Below are 15,700 nucleotides of genomic sequence, written 5' to 3'. Positions count from 1 at the left end.
GTGCGAACTCTTATGAGTACGTCAAAGATGTCTAGTTGCAGTTTTGGACCGGTGTGAAGCACATCGTTGAGTGAAAGAACTGAGCTGTTGGGTTTTGAACCGTTGAAAACTACTCACAGCTTGGTTGTGATGCTGCTTTCCCTTAAGACTCCATGGTGAGGGAGATAGTAGGCTGGTTCACTAGTTGTTGATTGAGTTGATTCCACGATGTGGTTGAATTCTTTGCATTCCCTCAGAAAATCAAGGTAGAGTGCTTTCAAACGATCGTCATGATCTAGACGACGTTTGAAATCAATAAGACAGCAGTATGCTGCTGAGTACGAATTTCCCAGCTGTTAGGGTGACAATTTGATTGGCAGTCAGACTATGTATTGTCCTGAACTGTCTCGTTAATGAGTTTGTTGAAAATGCGCTTCACACGCCTCCTCATCTGGGTTGAGTTCCTTGATTTTGCTGACTGGAATTTCTTCTTAAGTCCAAAAGCGTGATAGCAGGTATTGAAGTTGTTGAGTTGACTGCTCGACAGCAGCATGATAAGTAATAGATCATCGATAAGTGTGTTGAGTGACTGAACCAAGTAATATCCACCGGAAGATGGTATCTTGAGCGATTGGCAGGCCTTCAGACCTTTTAATGAGTGCATCTTTAATGATAAGACCATAATGATCGGCACCAATGATGATATCAATTGGTCCTGGTCTCATGAACGCTGGATCTGCCAATTGTAGTTGTTTCTATTGGTCCCAATTGAGTGTGTTGAGTGCTACAGATGGTAGTTGAGTAGTAAGACCACCTATTATATGAGCACTGATAATGACTGAGTCGTTTGAATGCCTAAATGAAATTTTGAGTGCGACTTGACCTTTAGTTCTACCAGCATTGGTTACACCAATACTAATGATCTGGATAGATAAGTGAGTGCGTTTAAGTTTGAGTGAATTTACCACGGAATCTTAAACAAACAATAATTCAGAACCTGGATCCAGCAATATGCGTACTGGTCGAGTACTTAACTTGGTGATCAAGTCCACGAGGCAAGTTGCGAGTAAGATTGCTGGGCGATGAGTGCGAGTAAGATGAGTGCCAGATGTGTTGAGTGCAATTGAGTTCCATTGAGCGTCGCTCGAGTCGTCATGTGGAAGCAGACGACTTTATTAAGTGCTTTTAGCGGCTGAGCCTGATGTTTTTTGAGCGCTTTTGAGTCCCGGGTGTATCATAGTGTGGTGTTTCTGACACACCTTACACAGGAATGGCGAGTTGCAAGCATCAGGTAGATGATGCCCCAAACAATTCTCGCGAAGCCGCTTGTCGACAACGACTTAAGTGCGTTTAGCATTGTTGAGTCCTAAGAAGTGAGTGCATCTCACAATAAAGTGATCTCCCTTACACAAATCACGAGGATATTTTGCAGGAGGAAATGCCTTCTTGGGAGGCTTCGTGAGTGCAGCAGATGATTTCATGGCTGGAGGTTGAGTGTCAGATGAGTGCGGAATGGGAACAGCAGCGTATGACGCTGGTTTACCGGATGAACGTGATGGTTTTGACGATGATGCCTGTTCCACTCGTTCTTGAGCCCAAGCACGAATGACCAAGAAGTTATTGAGTGATTTGAGTGTTGGGTATTCGGTGGAAGCACCCATTTTGTTCTCCCAGAGCTCCCTGTTGTGTGAATCCAGCTTAGGTATGATCAACTGCGTAAGCAGTGGATTCATATTCGAGTTCAATTGGACACCGAGTACGTTGAGTGCGTTGATTACCGCTGAAATGGTGTTCAGAAGATAATTGAGCTGCTCAGATGAGCGTGAAGTGAGCGCGTGCATGTTTAGGAGCTTGTCCAATTGAGCACCGATGAGTAGACGAAGGTTGTTGTAACTCTCCTTCAGCTGGTTCCAAGCAGGTACGAATTGGTCGTCGCACATTTGTACACTGGCAAGGCTGAGTGCGGCCTGTCCCTGTAGACAGCTATTCGAGTACTGAAGACGTTGAACTGGAGCGAGTTCTTATGCATTGATCACCATGGAGGTGAATGAGTCCCGGAATTCAGGCCAGTTCTCGTAATGCCCATCGAACTTGGGAATTGTGAGTGCTGGCGGATGAGTTGGAGCCCGGTTTGAGTGCACTACAGCTGGAACTGGTATTGCGTTGATGAGTGCGATGAGTTTGCCTTTGGCGACAATATACGAGCGATATACCAACTCGTATACGCCGCCCTTGACGTATGAGCTTTTAAGGAACTCCTTGGTGCAAGTGAGTGCGAGTGAGTCATGTATGACGTTGAACTGGTGCCATTCACCCTCGAGTAACTCAAGCCGGGTCTTGAGCTGAGCCAAACCGTCGGCGACGGTGAGTGTGGCAGCTATAGCTTCCCAGTCCAAGAAGGCTCTGAGTCGTAAGTGCTGACTAATCACCTTCATCTCGAGTGCTGGAGAAATCGTCGATTTCTTTGGAGTGCGTTTTGTTTTGAGTTTGGGCAGATATCCCTCGCCGTTATTTCCAGCATCGTTGATACTGAAGTCGCTGAATGCAGCTGGTTCGTTGATGTTGATCTTCGAAAAGAGGTGTGGATCGGGGGTGATGCTTTCTGAACCCGTTGAGCACTGTTCTTCAATTGGAGGATCCTCTTTTTTCTTCTCATCCCCCATGTTGAGCTCCGTAACCTGTTAATGGGTTTATGAGTGCAGCTGCCCACTGATGATGCTACTTTTATTTTTTAATATCTTTGCGGTAGCCTACAAGGTTGTTTTTGGGCTATGGTGTATTTTCCATGTAGGATGATAAATAGGGTGTGTTGGGACCACAGCGAAATTGAACCAAAATTGTAAATGATTGTAATTTTAATTAAATTCGACTTTTCCAACACAAATTTTTGTCGGAACGATGATTTTATTAAGAAGGAAGTAGTGTAACGAATGTGAAACTGATCTTGTAAAACATTTGAATAACTAAAAAACAAATGCCTTCTTCTCTTGTTTTATAGAAACGTGACTAGTCAGTCAGTTACTTAATGACAACTAAACAGCGAACATTCTGTATCTTAATAAACTATCTTTCTTTGCCTTTCTTTTATCGCTGTAATTGTGGTGTTATTAATTACAATTTAAGTGTGTTGCTATTGTAATATAAGTGATAGTAATTTATAAGTTCTAAAATATTACAATATTAACGTTCCGATCATACACTGGTCACAAAAATTAAGGGATAGAAAAAAATCTGAAATTTATAGGTGATTTTCAACATGCTGTAACTCGGTATAAAATGGTCGTAGAAGAAAATTAAAAAAAGCAAATTATAGCCTCAAGTTTATAGTTTTCAGATTTGGACCTTGATTTTTTTTTAAATAATAAATCATTGTAGATACAAAAAAAAATTAAATTTTGAATAAAAAAATTTTATCAATATGATGAGAATACGGCTAAGTGACGTGGTTGGGTTTGAGGATAGACTCTGCTCTTTTAATGACCGAAAGAGAGATAGGTATATCATCCTATCGGTCTATTTTTGTTTTCTTACTCATCGAGCATGCACTTACATAGGTACCTGCGAAAAGGTACGAAGATCTTAACGCAAAGATTTTGGGGTGTGGCTAGGTACTTCTTGTTTATAAAATGGAAAAAATTGAAAAATTAATTATATGGTTAAATCGCGATCCATATGTAACGATCGTTACATATTCTATTGAATATGCTTCGAAGAGATAGAAACACTAAAGAACTCATAAATGAATTGGAAGAAAAATGAGCTTATCTATTATGTGAAGCATAATGACTTCAAGTCATTCCTGTAGGCATTAGATGGTATCACAGTACTATTAACTAAGCTTTCAAATTTGAAATGAACAGTCATATTTATTTACCAATTTCAGTCAACTTTTTTAACGCCATGTGAGTCTTTGTCGGCACAGCTTCATCAAATGAAATATTACTTTTAGGTTTCAAGCCTTTCTTTTCTAAAGTCCAAACTCCGGATGGTCCTCTAGAATAAATAAATATAAATATAATAATAACTTCAAACATTTTAAAAGCCTTTGAGAAAGCATATCAACTCTCGACGTACAATACATATAAAAAAAGTCATTCGACCACCGAAATGAAGGTAGATTTTTGTTTTTCTATTCATTAATTAAATGCTAAAAGTTTTGATGACAAATTTTAAATTCTATTTTAAATATGTATCAAATACTTATACTGCCATATTTTAACTAATAAAATTATCTAAGGATAAAAATCGGTGTGCGTACTCAGGTACGAGCGTCAGAAGTTATACTTCTTTGACTTAGCAAAAAATACTGAAAAATAGATAATTTTGTGGGCCATCCTTAAAACATCCTGCTGTTTTTGAGCTACTTGAGCTCTTCAAGCTTAAAAAAAGTTCTGCCTTGAACTACGGAAATTCAATAAGTTGAGAATGAAATAAAAAAAGCCATTCGGCAGCCAAAATGGAAGTCGATTTCTCATTATTTGATTATTTCAAACTTTCAAAAAAAAATTAATTACATAATAAAATTTTTTTTGACATTCTCAAAAATTCTCGAAGCTATAGAACAAAAAAAAGGGTCGAAACTTCAAGTTAAATGCCAAAAATTGAAGCTAACTGGATCATCTTCAACAGAACGTTAAATGATAAGCTAATTGATTGGTGGCAAACTGTACAGGGTTAAATTGTTATTAATTAAAATGTAGTATTTGTTAAGAAAACTAATGAACATTTATCGCATTATAAACAAACACACTAAGAAATCTTGATGATGTATGATAAAAAGCACATTGCATTGCATAACTATAAGAGAGTGTATCTCAACCTTGCCAAGTTTGGCCCCTTTATTAATTGGTCTTAATAAGGGCGCCACTGGAAGATAATACTCGGCCTTCCAGAACCGGAAATGTTATTTTTGAAAATCAGGGTCGTTGAAATTTATAAGAGTAAGGAAGGATGAGAAATTAAATTTTATTGAACACAAACTATTAATAAATATAATTACTAAATTTTTACTTATCACTTAACAATTACGCCCACCGGGCTTTTATTTCACTTATAATTAGTTTATAATAAAATTGTCCACCAGACGTTTTATTCTTACAACCTAATGAGTCCCCTGTACTTTAATTTTTTGATTATTGAGTCCCCTGGACTTTTACAATTAATTGGCCACCAGCCTGATCCCCTGGATCTGTCTTAATAAAAATTTTGTCCCCTGGACTTATACAAAATGGCCACCAGCCTAATCCCCTGGATCTTTATTTGAAACTTGAGTCCCCTGGACTTTACCATTATTGGCTACTAGCCTGATCCCCTGGATCATTAATTAAAATGAAAATTCCCCCGAAATTAAATTTTTCTCACATACACACAAACACACACACAATAACTTGTCAACCGGACTTAACTCACACACACATATAAATTACTAAGTCCCCAGGACTGTGTTCACACACACACGTTGTTCAAATGTTCAAAAGTAACTGTTCAGAATCACGCCGACCATGGAGAAAAACTGCAATGACTCGAAGTCTCATTGAGCATGGACTAAAAAGCATTGCAGTTACAAAATCTAGCTTCTCCCGCCTCACTCGAGACTTTTCACTGGCCAATTCTTAACTTTTCCCCTTCTCCTCAAAAGCCAGCCATCTCATTGGAGCGCAGATACCTATTTTTCCCACTCCGCGGAGAACATTCTAGAACCTGACTCTCGGGTGCAAAAGAAGGGGATCTGAGGGCGGCAGCGTATTAATTCCTGACCAGTCATATTGTACGGAGCTCTCTTCAGATAGCGAGCAAGGCTATCAGTGAATAACTATTAAAACTATTCAAGCAAGCAAAGCTTGAATAGTATCCAGCGACTTATCTACAACCAATAGTTCTTTTAAGAACTAACTCTTGAGTTGTCTCAGCTTTTTAGAGCTGGTCAACAAGACCTCCAGGTCACGTAAGAAACTTCTTAATAGTTCACTGCTCAATAGCTCTTCTCAGGGCTATCGTTGGCTTAGCTTTTTTCGGAGCTAGTCAACCAGACCTTCAAATCTAAGCGTCAGGCTTCTCACCATCGCAATGGGGTTCCATGTAATATTATCACGGTAACAAAATATCTGATTGGAATAACCAACGACATAATAACCTGAGAAATAATAACTTACAACGAATTAACCTGAAAAACGATAACTAACGACAAAATAACCAAAAAAATAATGACAATATAGCATAGTGCCGGATAGCTCAACTGGTAGAGCACTCGGCGCGATACCGAATTGGTCTGGGTTCGATTCCCAGTTCGGGCTATCTATTTTTTTCTCAATTTATCTATAAATTGTCTTATTGAGAGGTTTGCATGTTTAGGTTTCCACTATATTTAAATGGTTAAATAATATTTCCTGAAGCATTTTTGCTGGAGTTATTTTTCCAGGATATTATTAACAAAGATATTTTGTCGTTATGGTAATATTACGTGCTACCCGCAATGGTTCTTTTGAGGATCAATTCAACGTCAACCCAAGTTCATAACGTAACAAACTCAAACGGTCTTTCTCAAGACCAAACCGGCCTTTTTCAAGACCACCACATAAATCTAACGTAATAATTCACTTCAATATAAAACTATAATACCGGCAGAATCCTCGTTGAACACATGTTGTCTTATTTTAATTCAGTTCACTAGATTTGTTAAAAAATGTTCAATACATAATTTTTTCGACACTTTAATTTATCGACGTGTTTTAACTTTATCAAGATTTTCTTTTGGGTTTAGTGTATTAGTGAAAATTGATAAAGTCGACGTTTTTACTTTGGACTCTATTACTCAGAATTCAGACTCAAGTTCTGTTCTTCACCATTGACCCACGCACTTATTATCCACACCCAATTTTACATTCATTTTACTTGACAAATTATTCTAATAAAATTTTTCTTACAGTTTAACCTTACTTGCTAAGTTTTTATTATACTAAATTAAATTAATAGGTAACTCTGGCTTTCCCGCCGAGAATTAATTGTTCGCAATGATTAATTTATGATAAATTAACGTCCGATTTGGCGTGGAATATCCTATACACATATATAAACTTTTGAACTAAATGTATTTCCTGACTCAGCTCGTCGAGCTGTCTTGAGAGGTAGCAAAATTTTTCGAAAATTCCTTTTCGAAGACAAATACAATAGTTAGATTTCTATGAAATCTACTAAAAACACGCAATTTCGAATGTCCGTTTACGATTATTTGTGAGGAAGGGCATAGAATTGGACAAAACTACATGCAAGTAATCAAAGTAAAGAGATGGAGGAGATTTGAATTGGATTAAAATCTATACTGTGAAATATCCGAATTAAATTCAGAGAAGAGTAATTTTATAAATGTTTTGCTGACGATATTTACGAAACTAACACGTCGATTGCGAGAAATTATACAGTGATTAGAAAGATCGTGCAGATGAAGATCTGGTATAATTTTTTAAGCGTTTAGTACATTAGAATACGATGCATTTAGGGAAAATAAAGTAAATTTTATTTTTTAACTTCCCGCAAAGAAAGTTGAAAATTTTCAAAAAAAAGTTAATGTTGTCGGTCCGATTTTCGAAAATTCGAATCTCTAACAGGTCTTGACGTTTTAAGATTCTAGGAAGCTATAATCTGACTAACTTCGAGATGATATCCGAGTGTTTGTATGTGTGTACTGAAACGAAGTTGAGGTCTACCCCTCTAGTAGGGATGAATCAACCGTCCGTTACCCATTTAAATTAAATGGGCCCGTGTCCCTTTTAGCTAGTAAACTAATTATTTGGTAACTGATCCTGGTGTTACCCGGTTCGTAAGGACCAGACGACCGATTGGCTATAAATTTATACATGCAAAAGGCATATAAAGGATCGGGAGTCGTGGGGCATGATAGGTATAAGTAATATACGAGAAAGAAAGATAGTAGACTACAGGTGTTTGCAAAATAAGCCAAACTAGTGAGAAGCACAAGAAATTATAGTGGTATAATGATAGTGTTATTATACTTACCTGTGAGGTGTTGGTTCACTGGTATCGATGATTGAGAGCAATAAATAATTAAGACAATTGTGAGCTCTGTATCACAATTGTCTGGTATGGCTACAAGCAGGTATTGTAGATGATTATCGCGGCAGGTACGCGCTTCTGTAAGCAGGTATTACAGGGTAAATCGCGGCAGGTACGCGCTTCCACAAGCAGGTATTGTGGGATAATATCGTGGCAGGTACACGCTTCTACAAGCAGGTATTGTAGGAAAGGAGTGCAGCAGGTATGCACCTCTACAAGCAGGTATTGTAGGAGAATATCGCGGCAGGTACGCGCTTCCACAAGCAGGTATTGTGAAAAAAGGTCGTGGCAGGTACACGCTTCTACGAGCAGGTATCGTAGGAAAAGCATGTAGCAGGTATACATCCTACGGGGTTACCGTCTTTTATAGGCAGGTACTATAGGCTGGGATGAGGATACAGCAGGTATGCACCTCTACGGGGTTGCCGTCTTCTACAGGAAGGTATGTAGGCTAGGAGGTGTAGGTAGGTTTACACGAGAACAATCATTGCAGTTAATGATTATTCGATTAATTAAAAAGAATACTTAAATACTACTGAATACTTAGTCGTAGACAGGTAATTAAAAGTTAAAAGAAAGAGTTAAAAGAATAAACTGTATTTATTATAAATTCATAGTGGTAGTAAAGTTGAGAAAAAGCTGAATAATTAGTGGCGCGCAGGCCTTTATATAGATTCACGTCGATGCTTACGCGTCGACGTGATGCGCATCCCTTCCATTAAGAATACAAAAGGAGAGGGATTATTAAATAATAATAATAATTAGGTAAAACTAAAGCGGGTAAACCAGGTAACACGAGGTAAATACCCTTGGTAACTGCCTATTATCATAGTACGATAAGGAGGGTTTATAAACCTCGTTACAGTACGTACGTATGTATGCAAATACTCTGTAACTTTGGAACGGATGAACCAATTTACATCTTTTACGTGACATTCGACGCGGCTCATCAATTCCAAAGTGCTATGAAAAATTGAGCATAAAGAGTACGGTACGTTCTATCTAACCAGCTCTAAAACTTTATATAGGCTGCGTCGAATACCACCTCAACCATCAAAATCGGTTTATTCGTTCAACAGTAACCGTTGTCGAAGGAATCACGAAAAAGTGTTTTTTCGAATAAAATTCTCATTGTCAAGCTAATTGATAAAAGTTTTTATTTAAACTTCAGTGGTTAAGAAACTGCACCGAATGTCACTTTAAACGCTAAAATCAGTTTATTATTTCAAAATATATTGGTGATTAAAAACTAAAAAAAACAACGATTTACTTCATTTCTCCTAAATAACTCAAAACATTACTTGTCAAATGTTTAAAATTGTTTTAATGTTAGAGGTCAAAAAACTGAGTCAAATGCCTTTTTGAACGTCAAAATCGGAGCTCTGTGACGCTAGCAACGCAAAGTCTGAAAATTGCATTTAGAAAATGCCGAAATTAGGTGCTAATTAGGTGTAGAATTTATAAAATAGGTGCTCTTTAATTTTCACCGCAATCGATCCCTTTATGTTGCGTTGCTAGCGTAACGTTATGCTAGCAACGCAATGAATATAAAATGAAACACCTGGACAATTAGGTGCTAATGAAGTGCTAAATGGTCAAGATAGTTCAATTTTGGACAAATATAAATTAAAGTCACTATTAGCAAAAACAAGCTTGCAAAAATCAGGTATCGTTAACAATAATTCCAGCACAAAATCTAGATTAAACAAGCTGTAGTCATTAGGTACTAATTAGGTGCTTCAAAAAAAATTTACCTATATAAATGAGAAAGCAAAGAAACTAAAAATTCGAATACCTGAAATTAAAAGCAGTAGCATGCGTCTCTTAGATTACAAGTGAATTATCTGTACGTATGATGAATAGATCTATAATTAAGTGCTGATTAGGTGCTTGTAAAAAAAAAGTAAATATCATGTAAAAGTCCATTCCATAAATTTCATAAGGAAGGAAAGATCCATGAATGTTCCTGGCGCTCGAAAAAACCTTTCTCCACCACTGTTAAGCTAAAGGAATAAGGTGCTAATTAGGTGCTTGCGGATGGATCAGAGCCATGAAAAAAAACGGTCCTATGAGTTTTATAGGAGCGTAAGGGTTAGTAGATGATCCTAATAATTTGTGAGGGTTTTCTCTGCCACTGTTAGACTGTAGGAATAAGGTGTTTATTAAGTGCTTGCAGATGGTTCACAGGGGCTATTAGAAAATTCATCTTATGATTCTCATAGGAGTGCAAAGGTCAATAGATGATTTATATACTCTATGAGGACCTTTTCTGCCCCTGATGAGATGTAAGAATGAGGTGCTAATTGAGTACTTGCAGATGGACTAGAAGGACTGTAATATCATCCATCTTATGATTCTCATAGCAGTATAAAGGTCAGTAGATGATCCATATACTCTGTGAGAGCGTTTTCTGTCCATAATGAGATGTAAGAATTAGATGCTAATTAAGTGCTTGCAAAAAAAGCACTGCCACCGAAAAAAATCTATTTTATGAGTCTCATAAGAGTGTAAATGTTAACGGAGGATCCTAATAATTTGTGGGGATCTTTTCTGTCTCTGCTAGACTGTAGGATTAAGGTGCATATTAAGTGCTCGCAAACAAATCACAGACACCAAATGAAAATCCATCCGACGAGTCTGATTAAGAGCGTAAAAATGAGTGGATGGTCTTAACCTTCTGCATGGACCTTTTTTACCTCTATCAAACTGTAGGAATAAAGTGCTTATTGAGTACTTGCAGATGGACCAGCGGGAATGGAAAATGATCCATCTCTTGTGCCTCATAGGTGTGTAGAGGTCAATAGATGATCCTTAATTTTTTTTTATTTCTCAGAAACGACTTGAACAATCGACTTCAAAATCTGATCAGCTCTAGAACTTAATACAATGCATCGATCGCCGCCTCAACTATCTCAATCGGTTAATGCGTTCGAGCGATATCGCTGAAGTAAGAATTGGTAAAAAACGTTTTTTCCCAATATTTTTGAAACGACTAACCCGATCGATTTCAAATTTTAATTAGCTCTAGAATTCAATAAAGCGCGCCGACTGCCTCCTCAAACGTCAAAATTGGTGAATTAGTTCAAAAGATATCGGCGTTGAAAAGTCACAAAAATAACATTTTATGTTGTTTTTTTCGGATAAATCATAATGTAATGTACTCATTTGTGTCTGAAATCAAGCAAACTTTTACTCTTTATGGTCTCTTTCGATCATTCTATAATGTCGTCTAACTCGTTCTTTAGTTGAAATCATATTATTAACAAAAAAATTGAAAGAACACAGCTTTTAGTAGATTTCATAAAAATCTAACTATTGTATTTGTCCTCATGATGGAATTTTCGAAAAATTTTGCTACTTCTAAGCTCAGCTCGACGAGCTGAGTCAGGAAATACATTTAGTTCAAAAGTTTATATATGTATTTATATATAAGGTACCCGCGGGTAATAAAGCCTGTCGGGTAATAAGGCCTAAGTGACAGAAATGATATTTAAAATAACCGCCTCCACTAAAGGCTACTCTAGTAGAAGGGTCTTGCATAGAGATGCTACGACAAGTTGATAGAGTTCCGATACTACGTTCCCTGTCTTCTATATTTCATCGTCCGTCATATGATGTCGTAGCGCAGAAGAAATCATAAAATAAAATCTAGTTTTCTGACTCTTAAAAAAGATACTGATAGTTTTAAGTACTGTTGAGCAAAGCAATCTAGTCTTCTGTCTTGATAAAAGTATTGTTGCTAAATTTAAGTGACGATTCATCTCAAATACCAATTTTATTAAGTATAATTAAACTATTCCAGTTTGATTAACCCGTAGGCCTTATTATCCTACCGTAGTAAAATAAGGCCTATTCGTATGGTTTTTGTAAAAGTTTGATTTTTTGTTCGTTTGTGGAATAAATTACCATTACTTCATTATATTTTATGGCTAATGTATTAAAATAAAGATTAATGATACATTTCAATAATTAAATACAATACTTTCGATTCTATTCAAAATCTCCCTTACCTAGGCCTTATTACCCGCCGGTACCTTATATATACATATATTAGGGTGGCGCAAAAAAACCGACTATTTTTTTTTTGATCCCGCATGAAAATTTGTTGGTTTACGATGTTTTGAGAAGCCTGACCAAAAATCAGCTCGATAAAAATTTTCAAGAGGTCGCTCACGAATTTTGAAAATATCAAAAATAATCAAAATTCGGATTTTTATTTCTAAATTTCTTTCGTTCTCGTGGCAGCGATAGTTTATAATTGTGAAATCATGACTATGCTGAAAATTTCAGCCCAAAATTGAAATATTTGAACGGCGCTCAAGAATTTTGAATATTAACTGATAATATGTGACTAATAGTTTGAATTAGTTTTTATATTTATTTATAACTCAATTATTGTCATTTCACTTAAATATAACTTTTGCATAACCAAAAATATACAGGACAGTCTTAAACAATAAAATTTGGTAAGTTTTGAATAAGCGAAAAAACCTACAAATTGAATTAAAAATAAAAAAGTATGTAAAAAACTTGATATTGCTATTTCTCGGGTTATATTTTCATTCGTTGTCATGCAAATTGATGGCGAAAAAATCGAGAAGCTTTATTATTAATATTTAAGGGTCGCTCAAAAACATCCAAAAGACAGCACTCGGAAACATTCAAAATTCTTGAGCAAGGTTTAAATATTTAAATTTTGGGCTGAAATTCTCAGCGTAGTCATGATTGCACAAATATAAACTATTGCTGCCACGAGAACGAAAAAAATTTAGGAATAAAAATCCGAATTTCGATTATTTTTGATATTTACAAAATTCGTAAGCGACCTCTTGAAAATTTTTTATCGTGCTGATTTTTGGAGAGGCTTCTCAAAACATCGTAAACCAACAAATTTTCATGCGAGATCGAAAAAAAAAATAGTCGGTTATTTTGCGCCACCCTAATATATATATATATATATATTTAGTGGTGAAGGTGATAATATAAATTATTAAAACCAACTAATTAATTTAAACAAATGTTTTATTTAAATAAACGGAAATAACACAGTGATTGTAAGTATACAGTAAAGTAAAAAGCCCTGGATGCGTGTGTACAATCCCACGGTCTATTACTAATTGTCCCCACCAAAGTGGTAGAGATGGATAAATGAATAAATCGATGTTCGACGGAAACTGTCGAATTTTATCGATCGCGTCACCTAGTAGCAACGCTACAGAACTCCCTTTGTTTTTTTTTTTTTTTTTTTTTTTTTTAATTTTAATTTTAATACACGATACATTAAAGTAATGGAATATTTACAAATGACATGAATAAATAAATAATTAAATGAATGAGTATAATAAAGTGGTGAATTATTACTTTGTAGAAAAAAAAGCTTTTATATAAAAAAAAAATTAAATCGTGTAAATTTTTAAATATTAAACCGGACTCGGCGTTTTACGGTCTCGGTTGCTGTGTTAATCGGCTGGGAGTTTGTTATCATCGTCGTCGTGTCGACTGAATTTGCCTCGTAGACCGGCTTTAATCTGTCCACAGAAATGGCGATTTGTCGTCCACGAAAATCAACGATGAAGTATTTATCGTGTCGGGTTATTACACGATATGGACCCTCGTACGGCGGCGAGAAAGATGGTCCAATCTGGTCATTCCGTACCAGTACGTGGCTACAAGTACTAAGGTTCCTGAAACAGAAAACAGAATGCTTGCCGTGACGCGACATTTCGGCCGGTGCCAATGAATTAAAATGACATTTTAATGTGTTACTGATATCGTGAGGTGTAGTTTTGTTACTGGGAGTGAGTAACTCGCCAGGTAAACGAATTGGCTCACCGTATACTAATTCAGCCGGTGTCGTCTGTATGTCGTCTTTCCAAGCAGCGCGTAAGCCGAGCAAAACGGCTGGTAATGCGTCATACCATGACTCTTGATGACACAAGAGTGCTGACTTTAATTGACGATGTAAACGTTCGACTAGACCGTTAGCTTGCGGATGATACGGCGTAGTATGTAGGTGTTTTATTCCGTACATTTTCATCAACGATTGGAATAACGACGATTCGAATTGTGGACCTTGGTCCGAAGTTATGCGTTTCGGTACTCCGTGGCGTGAAATCCAGTGCAGCGATAGTGCATGTGCTATCGCCTCTGCGGTTCCATTGGATAACGGGACAGCCTCAGGAAATCTCGTGAATCGGTCGATGATCGTTAAGCACTGATTAAAGCCTCTTGATGTTTTTAAAGACACTAGATCGATGTGTATGTGCTCGAATCGTTCAGTTGGAGGTTCAAAACTGGCGATCGGCGATGACACGTGTCTCTGAATTTTATTTTTCTGGCAATCAATGCAGGATTTCGCCCATTCTCGGCAATCTTTGTTAATCGATGGCCAGACGTATCGTTTGGAGATCATTTTTAATGATCCTTTGATTCCAGGGTGAGCTAGCGAGTGCAGTGAATTAAACACCTTCTTTCTCAGCGGCTCTGGCACATATGGACGCACTGTACCTGACGCAGTGTCACAATACAGTGCTAAACCGTTGTCAAAATTGATTCGTCGAAGCTGCAACGCGGTTGTCTGTTGCAACAGTTGTTGAAGCTCGAGATCTTGCTTCTGAGCATCGGCGAGTTCTTCCGATGTAATGGCAGTAGACACTGCTTCAACTCGTGACAGTGTATCAGCGACAATATTGTCGTTGCCCGACACATGTCGAATATCGGTGGTGAATTGACCGATGAAATCAAGTCGACGAAATTGCCAAGGCGATGCTCTTTCGGTGCGCTGTTTGTAAGCATGCTGAAGCGGCTTGTGATCAGTGTAGATCGTAACATGCCTGCCTTCGAATATGTGCCGAAAGTATTTAACCGCCTCGTAGATGGCGTTTAACTCGCGGTCGTACGTCGACAATTTTTGTATCAACGGGGGAACTTTTCGACTGAAAAATGCCAGTGGTTGCCAGTTGTTATCCACTTTTTGTTGCAATACGGCTCCAATACCGATTTCGGATGCGTCGGTGAATATTGCCCAGTCAGCATCGATTTTAGGGTGAACCAACAATGTAGCATCCGCGAGAGCTCGTTTAGCTGACTTAAAAGACACTTGAAGTTCTGTTGTCCAGTTGACTGGATGAGAGCCTTTGACTTTGGGTCCTTCCAAAATTTTATTAAGCAGTGCTAGAATTTCTGCAGCGTTCTTGATGAACTTTCTGTAGAAATTCACTGTGCCGAGAAATCGACGAAGAGCTTTAACGGTGGTAGGAGGCTCAAAATTGGCAATAGCCTCTACTTTCTCCGGTAACGGCTTGATTCCATCTTTATTGATGACGTGGCCGAGAAATTTTACTTCCGGTAGACCAAACTGGCATTTTGATACGTTAATTACCAGTCCGTATTCACGGAGACGCTCGAATAATGTTTTTAGGTGCTCCATGTGCTGCTTTTCGTCGTTGGATGCGATTAAAATATCGTCAACATAAGGAAAGACGAATTCAAGGTCACGAGTGACCTCGTCAATGAATCGTTGAAACGTTTGAGCTGCGTTTTTAAGCCCAAACGTCATAAATTTGAACTCGAATAACCCGAACGGTGTGATGATCGCCGTTTTCGGCACATCCTCCGGGGCGACGGGTATTTACAAAAATGCCTTTGCAAA

The 15,700-nt window shown here is 37.5% G+C and overlaps 1 protein-coding gene across 2 annotated transcripts in view; it reads right to left on the bottom strand.

Annotated features, from left to right (window-relative positions):
• Positions 1-15,700, bottom strand: part of LOC130669732 (NAD-dependent protein deacetylase Sirt6) — a 146,106-nt gene that overhangs the window by 96,362 nt on the left and 34,044 nt on the right. For both annotated transcript variants that reach the window (XM_057472772.1, XM_057472773.1), the window contains exon 3: positions 3,854-3,972. In XM_057472772.1, coding sequence (XP_057328755.1) covers positions 3,854-3,972 — 119 coding nt within the window. The remainder of the gene's footprint in view (positions 1-3,853; positions 3,973-15,700) is intronic.

This window comes from Microplitis mediator, chromosome 6 (genome assembly GCF_029852145.1).
Source record: "Microplitis mediator isolate UGA2020A chromosome 6, iyMicMedi2.1, whole genome shotgun sequence".
Taxonomy (NCBI): Eukaryota; Metazoa; Arthropoda; class Insecta; order Hymenoptera; family Braconidae; genus Microplitis; species Microplitis mediator.
The sequence above is the reverse complement of the archived record's forward strand: the minus strand, read 5'-3'. Positions and strand labels throughout refer to the sequence as shown.